This window comes from Antrostomus carolinensis, unplaced genomic scaffold, assembly GCF_000700745.2.
Source record: "Antrostomus carolinensis isolate BGI_N321 unplaced genomic scaffold, ASM70074v2 scaffold24528, whole genome shotgun sequence".
In the NCBI taxonomy this organism is placed as follows: Eukaryota; Metazoa; Chordata; class Aves; order Caprimulgiformes; family Caprimulgidae; genus Antrostomus; species Antrostomus carolinensis.
Window position 1 is genome coordinate 3,534 of NW_010335359.1, and position 21,300 is coordinate 24,833.

At 40.8% G+C, this 21,300-nt stretch overlaps 1 protein-coding gene across 1 annotated transcript in view; it reads right to left on the bottom strand.

Annotated features, from left to right (window-relative positions):
• Positions 1–499: 499 nt before the first annotated feature.
• The window catches only part of PLEKHH1 (pleckstrin homology, MyTH4 and FERM domain containing H1), a gene marked incomplete at its 3' end in the record, with an annotated part of 35,710 nt that continues 14,909 nt past the window's right edge, over positions 500–21,300 (bottom strand). The window contains exons 6-21 of the mRNA XM_010174524.2: positions 18,249–19,258; positions 15,812–15,890; positions 15,098–15,186; positions 14,397–14,547; positions 13,203–13,342; positions 12,315–12,425; positions 10,691–10,777; positions 9,521–9,682; positions 8,549–8,629; positions 7,381–7,560; positions 7,141–7,249; positions 6,077–6,189; positions 5,220–5,396; positions 4,286–4,383; positions 1,060–1,237; positions 500–655 (exon numbers count right to left, since the gene is read on the bottom strand). Coding sequence (XP_010172826.2) covers positions 500–655; positions 1,060–1,237; positions 4,286–4,383; positions 5,220–5,396; positions 6,077–6,189; positions 7,141–7,249; positions 7,381–7,560; positions 8,549–8,629; positions 9,521–9,682; positions 10,691–10,777; positions 12,315–12,425; positions 13,203–13,342; positions 14,397–14,547; positions 15,098–15,186; positions 15,812–15,890; positions 18,249–19,258 — 2,921 coding nt within the window. The remainder of the gene's footprint in view (positions 656–1,059; positions 1,238–4,285; positions 4,384–5,219; positions 5,397–6,076; positions 6,190–7,140; positions 7,250–7,380; positions 7,561–8,548; positions 8,630–9,520; positions 9,683–10,690; positions 10,778–12,314; positions 12,426–13,202; positions 13,343–14,396; positions 14,548–15,097; positions 15,187–15,811; positions 15,891–18,248; positions 19,259–21,300) is intronic.

Genomic DNA, 21,300 nt, shown 5'->3' on the forward strand with positions numbered 1-21,300 from the left:
GTCCACTCTTCCAGCCTATCCAGGTCTTCCTGCAGGGTGGCTCTCCCTTCCAAAGTGTCTACTTTCACACTCAGTTTGGCATCATCAACAAACTTCATCAGAGTACACTTGATCCCATCATCCAGATCACTTTTGAAGACATTAAACAGCACTGGGCCCAATATTGATCCCTGGGGGACCCCACTTCTGACAGGCTGCCAGTTTGAAAAGGACCTATTTACTAGCACCCCCTCGGTGCAGCCTGTCAACCAGTTTCCCACCCACTGCACAGACCACTTGTCTAGACTGTAACGTGAAGCCTGTAGCCTCTTCCCCAAGCCTGTAGCGTTGCATGGAGTTATTGTGACCCAAGTGCAGGCATTAATATCCTATCTCTGAACACTAATCTAGATAGACAATACCCAAGTGCATTTGATCTTGCTGCATTAAGAAAAATTTATTAGCCATTTAGCAGGTCTTCAAAGATGTATGCGGAATGTAGCAGAAGGAAAAAAAATACCTTCATGTTGCCCTGCAGACAGTGTTCCAAATTCCTGCCAGAAGGATCATCTGTGAACAGAGAAAATCCCATGTGAGATGGCTTCCTCATTCCTGTCTCCTGGTTCAGTCGCTGGATGAATTCATCAACTGTTGAGGAACCATCAAAACCTACAACCTGCAATGAAAGAGGAGCTAATTGAGGATAACTTTCAGGAAACATGACATTGATGGTTATCAAAAGTAATGAAGCCTGGTTTCCCACAGATTGCTGTCTCATGATTGACTGCCAGTTCCAGTAACTGCACTTGCATATTGCCTCCCTTAACACTGAATTCTTTCTTGTACTGAGATGCTTATGACATCCCTCCCTTTTCCCCAGCTACCTTTTCCCCCTAAGACCTGTAGAGCTGGGGCTGGAATCCTTTCATTTTCTCAAGAAAAATGGCTAAAATGGCAAGGAGGAAAAATAAGTGTCTATCTCTGAATATCAGATATGTATAAACACCCTGGTGCTACCCACTCACACAAAGGAGGCAGGTTATGGGGCAGTCTGGAAGAAAAGCAGCTGCGATGGCTCACCTGGTAGGTTCCGTTCATGAAGTGCACTGGGATGCTGAAGGGGAGTGAGTGGTGGTACGGATTTCTCAGCAGGATGGACACAATCTCCATCCGGGAGGGCTTGGCTTCCCGCTCACCAGTCTGCACGGTACGGTCTACTGATCTCTGGCAGTAGATGGCATACTTGCCTATTTCACTCCTAGGCAAAGAGGTAGAGATAAGCCACAAACATGCTTTAAATGCCATGTCCTTGCCCATTTCCCATGCTGACTAGAGCTTTCCTCCCTCAGGCTTGTGCTCAAGCTAAGATACATCTCTGTGCAGATATCCTAGTTGACCTCAACAGACTAGCAGCTCAAGTGAAAAGCTACAACACAAACTTGAGCTCCAAGGATCTGTAAAATTAAGGTAGACAATGGACTCTGTGGGAAGTACAAAAGCATTCCCTGCTCCTAGATGGACTGGACATAGTATAGGAATATCCTCTTCTGTACCCTGTTGCCATCATGGCATCCATTAAACCAAGACCAGTTCCCTCTCAAACTCACTGTCATGCCAGAAGGACAGGGAACTGCTTGAGAGAGTCCAGCACAGAGCCACCACGATGATTAAGGGAGTGGAGCATCTCCCTTATGAGGAAAGGCTGAGGGAGCTGGGTCTCTTGAGCTTGGAGAAGAGGAGACTGACGGGTGACCTTATTAATGTTTATAAATCTGTTAAGGGCAAATGTCATGAGGATGGAGCCAGGCTCTTCTCAGTGATGCCCAATGGTAGGACAAGGGGCAATGGGTGTAAGCTGGAGCATAGGAGGTTCTGCTTAAACTTGAGAAGAAACTTCTTTACAGTGAGGGTGACAGAGCCCTGGGACAGGCTGCCCAGGGAGGTTGTGGAGTCTCCTTCTCTGGAGACATTCAAAACCCACCTGGACGCCTTCCTGTGTGATCTCATTTAGGTTCCTGCTCCGGCAGTGGGATTGGACTAGATGATCTTTTGAGGTCCCTTCCAATCCCCAACATTCTGTGATTCTGTGATTTGGTTACTATCATGTCAAGTCCTGATAAGTACTAATAATGAGTTGCAATGCATTAGTCTCACTTACAGGATTATATAAGTTGTCAATTTACATGGTTATACAAATGATAAGTGTTCATGTATTAACCCTATCTGCCGACTTGACAGAGATTCAAAGCAGGCTCAGATTTGTTGATAGTTCAATACAGTCCAGGGACAGTTACTAATATAATCAGTTTACTGTCTACTGAAGAGAATGCTCCACTGAACAGCACCAAGAGGATATAAGTGTCTCTAAATCCAGGCAGGAACAGTCAATTACACCTTTCGCAAAAATGTTAAGAATGTATATACTGAATAGGTTCTGAAATGGAAGGATTTATATGGATTTGTAACTGTGCTATCACTTCACAAGGGAAACTTTGTAGGGGAAAGCATTCAGGATGCCTTCAGGAGCTCAGTACATGATTAAACCTCCAGTTAAATCCCTGAAAGCAACACAGAAGTCAGGAGCTCTGGCTTTTCACTGTAGCAACATATTGCTCACCTCCCCAGTAACGTGTCTGAACAACTTTCAAATGGAGAATCTTGCTTCAATGAGAAGCTGTTGTATCTGGCTTCCAAATGTTCCCGAGTCCTGTGTCTTCTAATCTAGAACTGTGCCCCACTTTTCTTCCTCTCTTAGAGATTAGATATATACTCTAAGGTCACCTTTCATGAAAAAAATGCCTAGAATTAAGATCTAGCATAAATCTAGACCACAGGCATTATGCATTATAAACATTAAAGTGTCTTGTTTGCTGTATGAACCAGGGAAAGCATGTCTATTTAACTGCTCAAGAAACAGCCATATCTGCTCCATAAAGAGACATAAGTATTCCTAAAGCTAGGTAGAAGGAGCTAAGCTGAGTCTCATTTAGCAACTGCTCTAAATCCAATCTAAACCACAGATGAAATAAGCATAGTTTGCTGTAATTTTTGTAAGTCTGTTTCTAGTCCTAATAATTGTTTCATAGCTGGATTGTATAAATACATTTCCTCTTTGCTTCTGCTTAAACTTTATTTGTTGATAAAGGTACTTTTGGGCTAAGAAACTGGCAGACCATCAGCATAGTAATGCTTGAAACTGATGCATAAATTTCACAGAGCCCAACACATCCTTATGAAATTCAACAGTCCCTAACAGCAGAGCAGTTCCATTGCCGAGTTGAATGAGCCAGTTTGGGAGTTGGTTACACACAAGTTTGAAGAGATGGTTTCTAGTACTAGCCAGAAGATCCCTAACATCTTGTCTTAGCCAATGGAGAAACAGCCTGAACATTGAGGAGCAACTGATATCTGTAGTTTTGCTTCTGAGAAGAAATTGCAAATGAGAGGCAGAAAGAAAATAAGAACAACCTTAATTGAAGGAGTACACAGATTTCCTTTGCGATACCAGGAAACTTTTAGCTTGAGTTTCTGAGTATTTGAATATGTGTATTTGTTTGAAATTAAATCACTTTTACCTATGTCTTAGCAACAGTATATTCTTGCAAAATACAACTAGACAACTTTAGCTGTGATCTCCTCACCAAGGACACAGTGAGATATGCTGAAGACCAGATCACCATGGAAACAAAGAACACAGCATGAACACTGGAAGACAACTTATTGCTGTCACAGTAGATCTTGCACTTTTTTCTTACAGAGGAAAGTGCTATACACTAAAGAGGTAACAGAAAACAGTACTAGTATATATTTCAGGTTTGTTAGTTTTTCCTAACTTTTTATGGTTCCCTAAGTTATTCTTTGCCTCACTTTTATTCTGTCTGTATGCCTGCTATCCTGACAGCAGCATGCAATCACTTAAAATTCTAATAATTCTTTCTAAATAATTACCTTGGTCTGTCTTTCTATCAATAAAAGAAAGTAGCTGCATCGCAAAAAACTCCCTATGTAGCTCTAGTCATATCTGCAAAAAGTTCTTTTGCTAGTATAGGTCATTCAGTTTTGTGAACTAGCTCAATGTAAGCCACTAATGTGAATGACTGAAGGGGGCAGCTTGATACCATTATGAACCTTCTGTCCCCTCCCTCAACTTATTTTTGCAGGTGTGAGTTACAAAATTGCTTTAATCTTTACCAGTAGTGGAGGCAAAAGGCAATCAGCTTAGCAGAAGAAAAAGCTGTTGCAGTCTTTACCTGGACTGCCAAAAGGCAATCAGCTTAGCAGAAGAAAAAGCTGTTGCAGTCTTTACCTGGGGTCTGCATGTCGTTGCAAGTGCTGTTTGATGTACCAGAGGAAGTGATGTTGAGGCAGGAACAGAGGAGCACACAAAGCCAGGAGCTGCCAGCACTGTGAACATAAAACTAGACATCATTCTTGTTCTGGACTTCTTGCCTGTTGTCTTTCATAGAATACTGCAACTGAGACGTTGGATGGTGACTAGTGCTTTTGGGAGTGACCATTTTTAAACATGTAGTTTGAGATGCTTCAAAGGAAAGTGATGGTCAGAGGACAGGCTGCTCTTCAATATCTCAACTTGGACTCTAAGAAGAGGTGTTCTAAATGGCTGTCCACTTTTGAAAATATTGACTAATGTAAGCAGAGCTGAGTGAACAATTAAGACTTAAATTAATACTTTTTTTTACTATTTGCAACTGCAAATCATAATAAAGAATACACTGGGGAATTTTGTTTCAAATTAGATCCATTATTCTTCAACCAGATTTTACTGTCTCACCTGAACTGGGAATATTATAATCAAGTATCTACATTCATGCTGTAACTTATTTATTTGATTTACCCAGTAATTATAGTGGAAAAATCAGATTTCACGCTTAATAGTAATATTCATTATTTGCATGCTGTTGATTAACTAAAATGGAAAACAAAATTAATACCATGTGGCAGTTATAGCTAACCAACATAGGCTATGAATTTTGATTCTGAATATGGTCTGAATAGACCATTTGCAACTGGGAAGTGGTTAAATTCAAACTAAAATTTATTTTGCAAGTAGTTACATTCTCAATGTTTTTCTTTGCACATCAGTGTCAAGATTTTTTTTTCCTCCAGCACACCTTTAGCATTTGAACCATTTGATGAGAACCAATCCAAAGCTAATCATTAAAAACATGAAATTAAATAGAAAGTATTTGCAGAGTGGAAGTAACAAAAGAGGAACCGACCTGAATGACTGAGTGGTTCTGGGGCTGTCGGCAACTGGTCTGTTTAACAAGCTGACAGTAAATTTCATTCTGCAGCTCAGTATGTGTCAAGCAGACCTGTAGTGCTGTCTGGGCAAGTGACACATGGTAATCAATAGAGGGTGCCTCCACAGGGACATTGATGAACAGCTGACAGGACTGTGAAACGGTAGAAGTTAGTCAATGCCATGAATACAGCGATTCTCTCCAGGCCAGGTTCCCCAATGTGTTACACATAATTAATGAATTCTTCTAAATAACCCTGAAAGGAGGGAGGAGAGTAAATAACTTAATTCCTATCCCTCCCTCTTTAGTTGTGGCAACTAGAAAATTCACTCAACCTCCCCCAGCCTGAGGAGCTCACAAGTCAGCAAGAGAATTGAGGGGAAAATGTGCTTCCTGCCTTCCATGCCTGTGCTTTATCTTGCCAGGACTGTCCAGTCTTACTGCTGATCTTACACTTGCAGAGTGCAAGAATCAAATCCCCAATGGCTTCACCACTGGTCCTACTGACACAATTGAGTTTGCCAGTGAACTGTTGCCGTTTCCTTCAATCCAGCTGTTGGAGAGGAAAGAGGAAGATAAGGCTAACGTTGAAGTGTAAAGCCTGTGGGGGACATCGCTCCTAAACCAGATTCCCTACAAGGAGAAGTTAAGCTTCCTGGAAATGAATGACACCTAATATCCAACTATCCTATTGTAATTAAATGACCCAGCAGGCCTGTCTAAAGCAACCAATGGTGACAGTAAATGTCGTGCCAAAAAATGTGACCAAACAGTGTTGTTGCCCCAACAACAGAGCAAAATAACTGAAAGACATGCAACGTCTCTTTAAATACCTTAAAAAGTTTCAGAGCTTCAGTCTGTAGAGCCTCTGATGGCAGAGTGGTGAGGGATGTGTGCAACCCATCTTTACTGTAGCACAACATAGGATGCTTCCACAGAGGAGAATCTGAGGTAGCAGATGGGCAAAAACATGCAGTATCAGAAACAGAAGATGGGTAACAGGGTAACAGTGTCCATGTTGAAAAGGAGCCTTGCTGAAATAGCAAAGCACCTGAGGAAGAAGCACTGCACTAGACTACATTTATCTTTGGTGTCACTTCACTGATTTCAGCAAAGCGGGCCATGAACAAGGAGTCAACATCAGCATTAGCCACCAGCAGAAAGAAGTATTGCCATCCTCAATCCTGTTATGTCAGAGCTTCTCATCGGGTGGAGTCGGGTGGGGAACTGCTCAGCTGTGTGTTCAAACAAGAGACACAAACTCTGCCAGGGCAGATGCCGGCAGTGGGGGTCTTTTTGTTGTAAGTCACTCCTCGACAGTAAGCAAGGTTCAAATATAGGTCTAGGAATATGTGAATGTGCAGGAAAAGAGTGTACTAACATATGCATTTGTAGTTAATACATTTGAGAACATGGTGCATAAAGACACATGAATGAGCCAGTATCAAAGATGAAGAGGAACAGACGAGCATGGATATATGTGTGAGGGTTTGTATGTGCAGACAGAGGAACAGATGTGAAGGCAAGTGTGTGTGAGCATATTTAGAAGAGAGAGCATGCATTTGTATGGTCAAGATTCCCAGGAAAGGAAAATCAGGACCAACAATAACAGGAAAAATTAAAGCTCCAGTTCTTTATTTTAATTTGAATAAATGTTACAGAAGTTTCAGATGCTTTGATAAATGATGTGACAATGTGATGGATGTGTCTGGTTTCACTACAATGCCAGTTTCCTCTCTGGATGTTACTGTGGAACTAGGGGAGAAGAACACTATATTATATGCTCTTCTACTGACAACCTCCTTCCCTCACCTTTGGCTGGATTAAAACTGGGAATTGAAATTACCCTTCCCTTCTGCTTTGTTACCATGGAAAAGAGTTTGTGGTTTCTACTTACTAGGGTCTCCCTCTGCGTCCAGTAGTTTTCCAATGAGTTGTTCATATGATGTACCCACTGTGGCATTACTGCTACCAGCTGCTACAGTCAGATGGTACAGCCAGGTATTCTAAGAATATGAATGAGAACAGTATGGGTCAATTCAGACCTTGTTTTCTACAAACAGGTCCAGTCTGTATGCCCCATTTGTTTGCCGATACCAAAAGGACTCTTGCTCTCCAAAAAGACTGCCTTTTATACCTTCTCCTGTTTGGTGCGAATGAGTAAGTATGTGGGACTCTGGTCCTGTGGATGAATCACCAATGTACAGTGGGATGAGAGAAGTCCTCCACCAGTGGCTTCATAGTCTTCATCAGAGTCACAGGAACGGTCTACTTCTTCCACTTTGGAGTCACGCATAGGCAGATGCCCTAGGGGACACTATAAGAAAAGGAAGTAGCTTGGGTAAGTATAGCTGATCTCCCACTATGGACGACAGGGAATACTGGGAAAGAAAACCCAGGTCAAAACGTCAGTGTAAGGAATAGACTATAAATCACTGTTTAACTAATGTAATTATATAACCTTGCATTTCTATAGAATCTCTTCTCTTTCATGAAGTAAAGAACTTACAAACTGTGTTACTACATTTATTATTTCTCTTGGGAGAGCATCTACAGGTCAGAATGAGAATAAACAAATAAAAATATGGCCTCTCCCATAAGGTACTGTTTTCTTCCCATTACACTTGTCAGTTGTGTTTATATCATTGGTTCTGCAAGGCAGGATGTGTTTTCTGATGGTCAGTTACTCAGTATCTTAAGCCACTGTTTTTTGATCCTGGTCAGACTTTCTGCTTGCTACTGGAAAATAAGTACTTTTAATATTACATAAATAGGTGGATTCAGACAAGCAGAGAATATCTGCTGTGCTAACTCTGGCAGTCAATCCCATGTATAGTCACAGTGTTCTTTGATATTCTAAAACTTGGGTTTTGACATCACCAAGACAAAGTAATGGAACACTGGGCCAAGCTTCCAGAACTGGAAGCACATTACACTGATTAAATGACCTCCCTATTCCTACATTGTTGTTGCTACTTATTTTCTTGACAGTATGCAGAATGTATCAGTTGCTGTATAAAAGACTGCTCGAAAGGTTTCACGAGACCCAATGGAGAAAGCAAGAAACAAGATATACAGTGATCTGAGAAAGAGTAGTCACTCGCCCTTTAAGTCTTTTGTCATTTTAGCTTAAAAAAAAAATCAGATAAAATATTGATTCTCTTTGTGGAGCAGATGCTGTTAGAAGGAAAGAAGTACAACCAAGGAAGAGCTTGAAACATGAGACACAGAAGCAGTAAAAGGAAAGACGGTGTCATGAGAAATAGGAAAGGAGGGTTCAGGAACAAAAGGGGGAAAGGAATTACCTTATCTTCATGATTGCGATAGTAATAGAAAGTTTTTCCAATCAGTGCACACCAGACCAGCTTAGAGTGACCATGCTTGACCTGTAAGGAGGAAAAAGAAATACATATTTTTAATATCAGCAGTGTTGCTGGAATGATCTTCTATGATTTCAACTTTCAATTCAACTCTCCCTTAAAACCGTGCATCTATTATTTGTTCTATGCTAATATGAGCTCCTTTCAAAGCATACAGGGCACCACTTCCAAAAGCAGGTAAATAGATCCCACCTAAGTATATGGGACAGAGGTGTTTATGGAAATAGACTTAAGATTTTGTGAAGTATTTTACTCAGTCATAACAACTCTGAAATACAATATTAAGAATAACCTTTTTTAAGACTATAAAAATGAACCATTCATTTCAGACACCAGTCAACGTGTAGTCTAGGGAGCTGTTTCCTACTGCAGATGAACAAGCTTCAGATGTGGGTTGTCTTTAGCCATCTTTAGATGCTGACCAGAATTATATTTATAAAAATCATAGTAACTTGGTATGCAAAACTAATTTATGGAAACAGCATAAAGCATAAGAATTTTCAGCCATTGTACTTTGTACTAATGTGCATCCAGTCTGCTGTGAAAGAAATAAATGCTAACCTAGAACCATACAAGCCATTTCTTTGAAATTCTCCTATAACATCAAGTTAAAATCAATTAAATGTGTAATTTAACAGTGTTTCCTCATGGTTATTTTTTTTATGACATGCTGTAAGTTCTGTTGCAGAAAGGCATACATAATCTAGATACTTCTTATTACTTACTATTTGTCAAAGTCAGTATCTCTCAGTAGCCTTGTTTGTCCCATTCTTTACCATTTATACAAATGTTTCTCTCTGAAATACAGAAATTACTGCCACTTTTCTTTCTTTCCCCACTCTTCTAGGGAGTATTAAAATAAAAATTTATTGCTGAAAGAAAAAAATAGTATCTTACCTTGGTGAGCCAACCTTTCACAGTAGGTTTAGCATCACTATGAGGAACACCAACAGGGCTGGTCACTTGCACTCTCAGGATACTCTGTAGGACATGAATCCATTCCTCCAGGATGTTGGGAGAGTCTGCTGTCAGGAAGTAAGTTCTCTTCTCTGTCACAAGCTGGAAGGCAAAGGAGTAACTATAAACTTGCATACCTACAAATATTTCCTTCAGCTGATGAGTTTCATTATCCCATACGGATTTTTTTTGGTGGTTCAGGATGGATTTTCTGGGGGTTAAGAAAAAAGGTGCTAACTCTGAAAGCCCAAGTGAAAGAACTGAAACTCAAATAAATCAGATTCTCATGATCTCTCTTGCTGTTTCTATTGGATATTGTAGCTTTGTCTCCTCTCTCACCCTTCCTTGTTTCTCAGTGCTGCTGATAATTTTTTATTTTAAAGATGATGACATAATTTTCTTTTTTTTTTTTTGCTGCCTTCACTTTGTATTGCATTCTGCCTTCAATAGCTTTTGATTCTGACAGGAAAGATGCAATTAATTTAATAGTGTTAAACCTTACCAACCTCAGTTCAATAAGGGCAGAAGGTAGCTCACAGGTCAGGCCATGTGCCTTTCAGTCAGAGTATGAGAGAAACTTTAGTGCCACCTTTACAATGAAGTCCTCTAACAATAATTACTTCAAACTGCACCCAGTGATGGGCTAACTTCTAATACTTTGGAAGTCAAATTCTAATAATAATTCAGCAATTCAGATGTTTCTTCAGATCCTCCAGACATGTAAAGTCAGGCTGGAGATCTTGTGAGAGAAGTCTTTCAGAAAGAGGAGATCCTAGGTACTATCTGGTTTTAATTGCTTAATAATCACTTTTTCCCCACAGATTTCAAGCTCTCAGGCCTAACTGCAAAAAAGGAAAGTGCTATGGTGTAAAATAAAACAACAAAAAAAAGGATACTTTATTTTTAATTTCAAAAATCTGTATTTAAGTTACAGTTTAGCTCTTGCCCCATTATTTATTAAACTGTCTGGCTTGTGCCAGGAAACACAGGAACCAGATAAAGTTAGCCCATACCCATTCAGACATACAGTACCATTCAGCCTGAAGTAAGTGCTCTCTCACCCAGCCACTGAGTGGGTGGTTATCTGCAGGATGAAAAAGCAACGCTTACCTGGAATGTTTGGGACCCTTCACCTCTGACAATTTGGCACGAGGAATTCAGCTCCATCTGCCCCTGTGGTTTGCGGATAACGTCGCTCTGAGGGAAGAAAAGCAAACACCTTTTTCAGAAGGAAAAAAACCTCAGATGGGTCTTAGAGTACTTAAATACAGCATAATATACACGTACAGGTTGGAGTCTGCATTCATGAGCTGAGAAGGACAACTGAAGGTTGCCAGGTTGAATATGAGACTGATCCCATTGCAATGATGAAGCAAAAGTCTCCTCAGCAGTAGCAGACAATATAACATGAGTAATGGTGACAAGTACTGTCTTACAAAGTTCAGACTAGATATTAGGGGAAAAAAAACAAAACCAAAAAACCAACAAACCAGTTCCAAAACCAAACCAAACCACCTTTTCTCACTGGGAAGGCAATACAACACCAAACAGGTACCCAGATAGTGGCTGAATATCCATCTTTGGAAGTTTTCAAGATTCAGCTAGACAAAGCCATGGGTGGTTTAATCTACAGCTGGTGATAGTCCCTCTTCAATGTGTCTCCAGAAGTCCCTTCCAACCAACAGTCTAAATTCTGCATATTTATCAAATTATTTTTTTTATATACACGTAGGCATATAATGTACATCTACAATTTGCTTGTGAATTTTGATGGATAAACCTAGTATCAGAAATAAAGATGCATTGTGCCCTAAGGTGTATTTTTGTCTTGTCAGAATATGACAACTGGATAAAATAAAAAAGTTGAAAATAAATCTTCTCAATATTCATAACTTGTAAGCAAAGATGTGTATGTACACAGAAATAGTGTGTAATTATGCAGGTATGGAGGAAATTGCTGTCCAGAAGAAAAAAGTATGGAAGGTGACTACCCCTAAATATAGTTCTGTGTAACATAGCTAAGTACAGCAGAATAATGAAGGCCAACAATAAATGTATTTTACTGTATATACAAATTTTGAGTACATACTGCTAGGATTTTAAAAATAACATAACTTCATTTGAAACAGTTGTGAGTTATAAAAAAATATTTGGAAAAGTTTGAATGCAGAAACATGCTCTCTCAGTATGGTTTCATCGATCACTGTAAGACAGCATTTTGCATGAAAGCTTATTTTCAATTTTACCCTAGTTTTCTAATACTTCTATGTCCATGTGGGAGGGTGAAACATTAAAGAATCCAGCTTACTTCCCTTTGAAAGTTGTAGTATTCCTCAGAGCCCTGTATACTGACTGAGGAGTACATATCTGCATCCTCCTGGTATTGAAATTTATTTTGCCTTTATTTTAATCTTAAACATGACCAAAGCTGGGCCATGGTGTGCCTTCTGCTTTTCATCATCTGTATAAAGTTAACCAGTAGGTATCAAGCTTCTGTTCTGGTGAACAACCTTTCATCTCCTGGAAACTGCCATCACAAGGAGCTTCCCTGCCTATTCAGAGACCAACAGTTGAACCTGTGGGTCAGACAAAGCTCTTCGGTAGGACATTTTGGGAGAAGCTTGCCCATGGCTCCCCACTCTGCTGGTGGTAGCAGCCTGGAACTGGTTCTGCAGACAGCCTTCCCCTGTGCCTCCTCACAGGAGTAATGTATAAATGTATCCCAGTTACTCACCGGAGACTTGTAGTACATGATCTGTCTGTTTCTTAGAACAAACCAACGTCTCTTCCACATCTTCACCTGGCTGCCCATTTTCAGCAAGTAACCTGCTTTCTCCATGGGTTCCTGGGGGACAGAGAGTGAAGGGGAGAGGAAGCTATCTTGCATGTCTCAAAATACAAATTAAAGAGTGCTGAAATCAAGCTCAGACATTTGCTCCATCTCTATCATTTTCCATTTTACTCTGCCAGATGGAAGTAGCAGCCATTTAAGGTCAGTGCTCTCCGCTCAACTTGGAGAGAGTCTTAGACTATCTCTGTAGCTGCAAATACCACATTGTGTTGTTTTAGTAAAGAAGGTATCTGAAGATCATTTTGCTGATTGTTTGATGCACTGAAAGCTTGTCTTCCTACCATAGCAATGATTTTCCAAATAAAAGTAAAGGCTGGCTCTAAGCCATTATTAGACTCCTGTTCCTTGTCTGCTTGATCTGTTACATTCAAGAGTACAGAATTTAATACTGCCCATGTTTGAGGGGTTTTTTTATAGGCCAAAATATTCTATCCTTTCTCCTTCCTTCCTCTGAATTTCCAAACTTGTTTTGTCATAAAAGTGTACAGGCATGATTAAAGTAGAAAACTACTACAGGAAACCAGTACAGGTCATCAGGAAAGAACAGAGCCATTCATGCTTGTACTTTTATCTAAACACATAACAGAAACTGCACCTTCTTCTGAAGCATCAGATACTGTCTTTTGATACAAACCAGCTGGATCAACAGCCCAGCCTGCTACAACATCACTTTGCAGGGGATAACTCAATATACTGTAGTTACGCTTTTACTCTTTCAAAGCCAAGGCTCTGTTTGCATCCCTTCACAACTGTGAGGCAGCAAAGACTTACAGTGCAGATTCCACCATCAGTGGAATAGGAAGATGTTCGCTGTAGCTTATGTTCGGGCTCTGAATAGTCACCATCCAAGCAGTAGGCATCAGGAGGGATGGCATAGTCACTCTCAGAGCTCAGTGAGGACATAGAAACACCTGTTCAAAATAAAGGAAAGAATGAGAATCAAGGCTAGAGAGAAGCATGCACTGAACACTGCACATACTGCAGAAGTTTTTGAGTTCACCATTAAGGTTTTTTTGTTAAAGCAGAACAAATCAGATCAAACTTTGGAAACTCAAACTCCACTAACCAAATTTCTGAGACCTTTTTTTCCCCACCCCTAGGAAGCCAAGTAGTGAGAGTGAATTTTGGATACTGACAGTGAAATAAATTTGTTGCTGAATAAAAAGAGTATATATATATATATATATATATATACACACACACACACATATATAAAATCAACAAACTTGTTATCTAAAGCACAGACATACTGTTTTCAGCTTGGAAACATCCACTGTAAATCCTCAAGCTCCTCTCATTCAAACCAAAGAAGAAGCTCCCTCACCAGTAATGGAGCTTTGCTTTCTGTGAATCTTCCACCATTGGTCCATGGCAATGTACAGACGTATCAGCCAACGCATCACAACAGAAGTTAAGACTACGGTAAATGGGATTCTATTTTATTGACTACCAATTGTAATGAAAATTCCACTCAAGGATCCAGTTTAACCTTCCCAACAGTCAAAAAAAATGTTCCAGCCAGGACCCAATTACCTGGTATGTCTCAAAGACAGGAAAGATTTGCTTACTGGTCAATAAATATCAGCCAGTGACAGAGCCAAAAACCATCTTCTTTAAATTTTACATTTAATTTTTTAATGTAACAGTACTAGCTTGCTTACAAGGAGAAGTCACAGAAAAGGCATAGATGGCTTCACTGGATACAGGATGAATTTGGGAGACCAATCCTTCCCACAGTTTTAGCTTAGCAACTACTTGGGTGGATATCTACCAGTGGTAAAAACCTATCTAAGAGGAGAGGTTTCTATTGAGTAGCTGTTGACGTCTGCACACATTCTGGGAGAACTCCTTATTAGCATCACCAAGGCTGAGTATTTGCCTGTCAATGATGATGCTGTTTGGGACATCTTGCCTCACCCATGAGGACAGAGTTCATGCTGCTCAGTAGCAATATTCCCACTTTACCTCTCTTCACTGCACGAGGGCTGCCTGGAATGCTAGCTTTCCTGTTCTCGGATCCAGCAGTAGAAGTCCTGAAGCTGGCATGGGAGCCACAGTCATCATCAGAGCCTGAAGATTCATCTAAGAAAGGCACGTTGCTGATCTGTGTGGCTTTCTGGAAAACAGACCTGTATGGTCAGTGTGTGAGGAAAGAGTTTCCCCAGGACAATGCCTGCTCAATAAGCAGACAGAGCAATCAGTGCAGGCCCCTCATTTTCATACCACCTTACCCACTAGTGTGCCAGGGCTCCTGATTTCCTCACTTTCTCTTCTGAGATTTTCCAGTCTGGACTCTCTAGTCTGATCTGTTTGGGTCTCCTCTGGTTACACCCTCCTACTGTTCAACAAGCCCTGTGCTTCCCCCATAAGCTCTCAAGAGCCCTCTTTCATCTCATTCTCTAGGCTACACTGCTACACCCACTATCACCCCCTGGGTTTCTACAGCCTCATAGTGCAAACTGCAGTCTCCTGGACCAAAACTTCCTGCAATGTTCTGTATTCCTAAATACATTTATCACCTGCTACTCCTTCTGCATTCGTTTGGTGTTCAGTACTTCCTGGCATTCTCTAATTTTCTTTCCTTCACTGCACAGCTTCATCCCATTCTCTCTCAAATTACTGGCAGCCCTGCTTTTCATAAGGGGAAAAGTGAGGGAACTCCTTACCCCCTTCAGCGTGGTGTAGACTGGCACTGTGACATTTCTGTAGATAAGACAGGTAAATGGCCCAGAAGTTGAACGCGAGAAATTGGAAACTGGGAAAATTCAGGGAGCAAGAGAACAAATAACACAAACTGGTGAAAAGGAGGCAGTTTTAATGGAGAGGTATAAGCATGCCTGTAAGAATCTATGTAGCCTCTTGGAACATCAAATAATGGAGGACTGCCATCCTGGAGAGTCTGGCCTGAGAAAGCCCAGGGGATGTGTTATTAATGACACACAACTCCTAGAGACAGCTGCAATGCTCCTGCCACTTAGCCTGTAAGACACCTTACCCACCCTGCGCTCCCCATGGTACAATGGCAATCCAGCACATCATGTCCAAACAGGTAAAAGCCGCAACAGGGGAAGGTGATGGTGAATCACAATACTAAAATCAGGTCACAGACATGCAGAGGCAGAACAGTGTCAGTCAAAGTGATGAAGGAGAAAATGGAGTCCCTGAAGATGTCACTGAATGTAGGGGCTTGAACAGCCCAACACCAAGCAACCCTGAGACAGATGTATCCTCCTCCCTTCCTTTCTTTATTGTAGCTACTTGTGAAACCAAATTTACTTTGAAAACAAGCAAGGAAATGAAGAAATGTGAACAGCCAGAAGCTCAGGTCCCACACTGTCACTGTAAACTCCCTCTAAGTCTGGATCTTGTCTAGAACTTACAGCAGCTGGAAGCATCATTCACCGTGGCCACTTCAGACAGCCTCATGCCAGACTTGGCCACAGCATAGATTCGACTCTCCTGGAACAATAATACCATGAATAGAAATGGTCAGACAAAAATATGATTCCTGCAAAAGGTAATGCTCATGTTACAGAATCATATCACAATCCCACCTTTGGTCAGGAAGGAGGGGGTTTTGCTCTGTTCCACCAAACATTGGGTGAACTACCATTAGTGGAAATAAGCATCTGTGTGTGATTCCCTGAACTGCAACCGACTTGGCTTGTAAATGTTACAGAGATGGTACCCACAGACTGGAACACCTACATGCAATTAGCAATAAATGACTATATCACAGCCTAGAAAAAGGTGGGTTTTTTCCACTTTATGAACAATGCATTAAAATGAATTGAGAACAGCGCTAAAACAGGACAATTTATTGAGTCATCAACCTGCAAAGGATTCCCATTCTTTGATAAGGGAATGAAAGAAATGCCTGGAATGATGTTGATAAGCCTGTGTCTCACTTAGAACAACATATGGAGCTTTCAGTTCAAAGGATCTCCAAGTGCTTCGCAAATTGATAAAAATTCCAAGGGGGGAACCCAAACCTGTAACTAAACCCAATGTTATGACTAAGACATCAACTAGTTTGAAATAGATAAAAATCAAAGCTAGGAATCCTGTTGCTGTTCCTTCAAGCATACAACCAATCACTATCAGCTAACACACATACTACATACACATGAAAGCACCTAAGACTGCAAAGTCAAGTACACCAAAAAAGGAAACCACAGAATTAGTATTTTCTGTAGGTATATGCATTGTGATTTAGTTTCTAAATATTATGTGCATTTTTTTCCCCAGACACTTCCTATTCAAGGCACATAACGGACATTTCTTACTGATTAAGTTGCTATTTAATATTCTATTCATGCTTTAGTGTTCGATATACTTAAATCTGCCCTACTTGGATATACTTTCTTGACTCTGGTCTGAAGACAAAATAATGGATTTTTCCTGTGGTGTTCCTGACTATAATACTGCAATGCTTCAAAAACATTAATAAAATATTTTACAAAAACCCTGTGAGGGACATGATGGGTGTTAATCACTATTTTCCAGAAGAGGAACTCAGACACAGGTTCCTTGAAGTATCCAATATCTCTGGAAAACCCATTTCAAGATGTCCAAGACCTGACCGTTTGAGAATTTAGCATCATACAACATTGTAATTAAAACAACTAATACAGTTGCAGCAGAGAAGTGCTCTGCACTTCTCTAGTCAGATTTATTTGACAAACTCAAGTTAGACATTCAGAAGGTGTGTGTGGAGCTGATGATCACCTGTGAAAAAATTTAGCTTAAGGGAGTAGAAGAACCTTTCATGAGAACTCTAGATCAGAGAAAGGAAGAGTAGCCAATCTCTGAGATTTATTTCCCTTCTTCCAAGTGAGTACACTGTTCACGACACCTTGTGCAGCAAATAAAACAGACATCTTGGAAAATGCAGTTTCTTTCACTACACTACGCAGCTTCATCCCCAGCACAGCTGCATATTATGGACTGACTAAAACGAGATTCCTTTGGAAAAACAGCTGTGATTATACTGGGGTTTAAATTGGCATCCTAAAGGACACAGCCAAAGATCACAAATATTAAATTTTCATAGAAAAAAAAATTATAAAACATGAGGATTAACAATGAGTGCTTAATTTTCCACCTCCAGTAAACCACTTGTTTGCCTATGCCTTTAAAAAAGCAAATTTAAAATAATGGAATTAAAATATTGGAATTATCTCTTTTGATACATTGATTTCCACCAAGTTTATCAGTTAGACTGACACATTAGCAAACAATCCAACCATCTGAACCAACAAGTAACTGAAAGCGATAACAGACTTCACTCTCACATGAAGTAAGCAATAGGACATGTATATTCAATTTACCAATGGTTTTCACAGAATTTTCCTGATAGCAGAAGTATACCATGAGACAGGAATGCTGAGATCTAATCTATGTATCTATTCTAGTATTCACAGCTTTTTCTGACCCTAAAACTATCTGGTATAGTTCATTCACTTGCATTTATGACTCACTTTTCTACCTTAAACACATGACAACAGAACTAAGGATTCACTTTTGATAAGCCATAAGGATAAACCACAATGCAGCACATCCTGACTTTCATTTTTTTTATTCCTGTGTTTCTTGAGCACTATTTTCTTCCATAGGTTTTTTTTTTTCCTTATAAAGAGAAAATAACAAAAAAAACGTCATGGGAACCAGCACGCCCCACTATCTGGAACTGTCAGACTAGGTGGTTCAGAAATGTGACTGATGACCACAGGAAATAATTGCTTGAGACCAAGAGCTGTTGCAGCCTAACTACTGGGCACTACTCAAAGATAAGCAGCACTTCCTTGCATTTCTTACCCATGATGGGAATCTGTGCAGTGGTGGTGTGGGAGGTTTACCTCCTGGGTCAAGTACGCCAGCCTCAGAACTCACAGCTTCTCTTTGCACTGCAGGTAAGTGGTTGATTTCCTTATATGCTCCAGCTTCTTCCCTCACCAGGCCACGTTCTGTCTCCATCTTCTCCAGTACCCCATCATCATCAATGTCTGTCTCCTTCACTTGCCCATGGCAGACTGGAGAGTCCGTTATGGGCTGGAAAGTGCTAGCCTCTAAGCTCATTATACGATGGAAAGAATTAGCCCTTGGCTGTGGTTGGCTGTAGTGTCTCTTGGCTAGTTGGATACTGTCTCTTGGTGTATTGGGAGTTCGTATTTTCGGAAAGGTCATACTACTGCCAAGGCTGCATTCCCTCCCTGGACAGAGGGAATGTGCTGTAACAGCTGATGTTGACACAACCAGGGGTGGCTCAGCAGTTTGGAGACGGCCCTCAAGCATACTCATTATTTCTCCTGAAGAAGAGGAGTCCAGCCGGTGGGAGTGGAACCTGGCACTCAGATCATCGGAGAAGCGGGTGCCGTCCAAAGCCACTTGTTGCAAGGTGCTCACAGCACTACGATTTCCTTCCAAAGACGACTGGAAAGTCAAAGCCTCAAGGATTCTTGTGGCTTCAGCTGGAGGGTCCAGTAATGAAGGATCAGAGCACCCTAACCTGTGTTCGGAACTTAAAGCTGGGAATGCATCTTTCTCTGTGGAGAGATTCCAGCTTGATGGGTCAGACATGAGCCTCAGTGTGCTCTGGGAAAGCAGAGATTTATCCTCTTCATCCTCAGCAAAGGTGGCATTTCCAAGGACTATGTTTGCTGTAGAGAGGACATGTTTGGTAGGTCCTGTCTGACACACCTGTCTGAAACCAGGTGCAAGGAGCACAGATTTCTGGTCTATCTTCTCAGTAAAAGAGGCCTGTGATGCTCTGGGCTTCAGAGACTTACAGTTCCAAAGAGATTCAAAGGGGGGAATGCTGGTCATATCTACAACAGAGGAGAACATATGGTTAGGGCATTCAAACGCTTTCCTGTCCAAAATGTTACTTGCTAGTGTGAGTTCATGTCAGTTGTACTTCAATAGCACCCTGACCTGGTTAGGACTATACAGAATGGAAAGCAGATGACTGGGCACAGCTATAACAGAAGTGATATATATTTATATTTGGGAATAGTACAGAAAAGATTAATAGAAAATGATTAATCACCGTTTCTTTAAAATGTGAAATTACAGGGTGCCTAATGAAATTATCAGGCAATGCATTTGAAATCTACAGAAAGAAAGGGTTTTTTTTCTTCCCCCCCCCCCCAAAAAAAAAAAAAAAGGGAAAAAGAATGCTGCAGTGTCCAAAAGACAGGCCAGGAAAAGTAATTTATCAGTGGTACAATAACAGGTCAGGCAGAAGTTCTGGCCTAGGAACTTCCTAAAACACTGACAGTAGAAACTAGAAGGGTACAGGGAGAGAGAGACAGCTCTATTTGCAGTATCTTCTACGCTCTTTCCTGAAACATCCGCAGCCAACCAGGATACAGGACACTGGTGTAGGCAAGATTTCAGTCTTACCCAATATAGCAGTTTTTACTCTTATCTATCCATGATTGCATCGTTTCTCTTCTCTTAAAACACCCATGAGAAGGAAGTGCACCTGTCCACACAATACTTTGTCAAAAACCACCTAAGTGGCCAGAACATGGCTTAGTGTGGCTTTGGATTTCAATGGACTTTCAGTGATTTAAGACATCAAATAAGCTGGTATGGTTCCTCCCATTTGCAGGGGCTAGATGAGACTTGCAGTGTATCTGTGGAGACCTTCTTAACCATCACACCAGTCAGTGAGGTTCCTCTCTTTTCAAGAATTTCTCTAGATCTTTTTGCTATCCTTTTGTGCCATACAACCCAAGCAGTGCTTTTTGTCAACAAGTTTTCTAACAGTTACTTACATGTTTTCGCTATGAAAACTTCCTTTTGTCTATTTTTTCTCTGCCCCTTCAGGTGCTATATTAGAAGATGACATAAATTATAGATCCTAGATTGTCTCCATTGTTCTTTGTCTATTTAGTACCTATACTTTATAACTCTTCTACTTTCTTCCTTTCCATAATCACTAGATTCAAAGACTATCTCAGTTCTACAGGTTCTGAATAGCAGCTTTAGTGCATGAGGAAGTGTGGATAAAACTTGTAGAGGCAGAGGATGTTACTTCACTTCATGATTGTGATTGACCTTGGTATTTGTACAGTGCACGACTGAAAAGAACCAAGTCATAAGATGCTTTGGAAATTGCATAAATACGTGTGAGTGTGACTCTGCACAGCTATTGCTGCAAATACTGCCCTAAACATGGAACTCTACAGGCATTGCTTAACCACTAATGGGATTTACAAGGAAGGAGAAACAAACTGAAGACACAAAGTAACAGACGGAAGGGCAAACAGCAGAATAAATCACTGTTGATTGTGGAGAGGATGAAACCTACTCTTGGAAACACAGCTGAGGAAAAGACAACCATGAGAGCCTGACCTTGGCACTTGAGTCACAAGGAACTGAATGTTAACAGAGCTATTCCTAACACATAATGCTGACACACATAAACCCTGGCACCCATTTTCCCCTGCCTCTGAGGTAAATCATTAGTGTAGACTGAAAAGAGGGCATTCATTTCAAATGTTATTGGTATTTTTGCAACTTCCTAGAGGTGACAGGAGATGAAGCAGAGGAAGCTGTTACTATAAGCATTGCAAGCAAGAAGAGATTTGTCTCTGCAGAGATCTCCGAATTCAGCCTGGCACAGTGAGACTAGTGGGGGATAAGAGGAGAGGGCAGAGCTGTTTACTGCCCAGTAAGAGAGTTGGGATGCAGAGAACACTTAATACCAAATTATTAACGCAGCTTACCAGCCATTCACTTTTTGTAAACAGACAGAGCCAGAGGGGATGAGAAAAACCCAGTCATAAAGCATTTAGCTAGAAATGTGGTGGGATTTAGAAGGAATTTTGCCCTATTCCCTTGCTGTGGAGTGACAGGAATG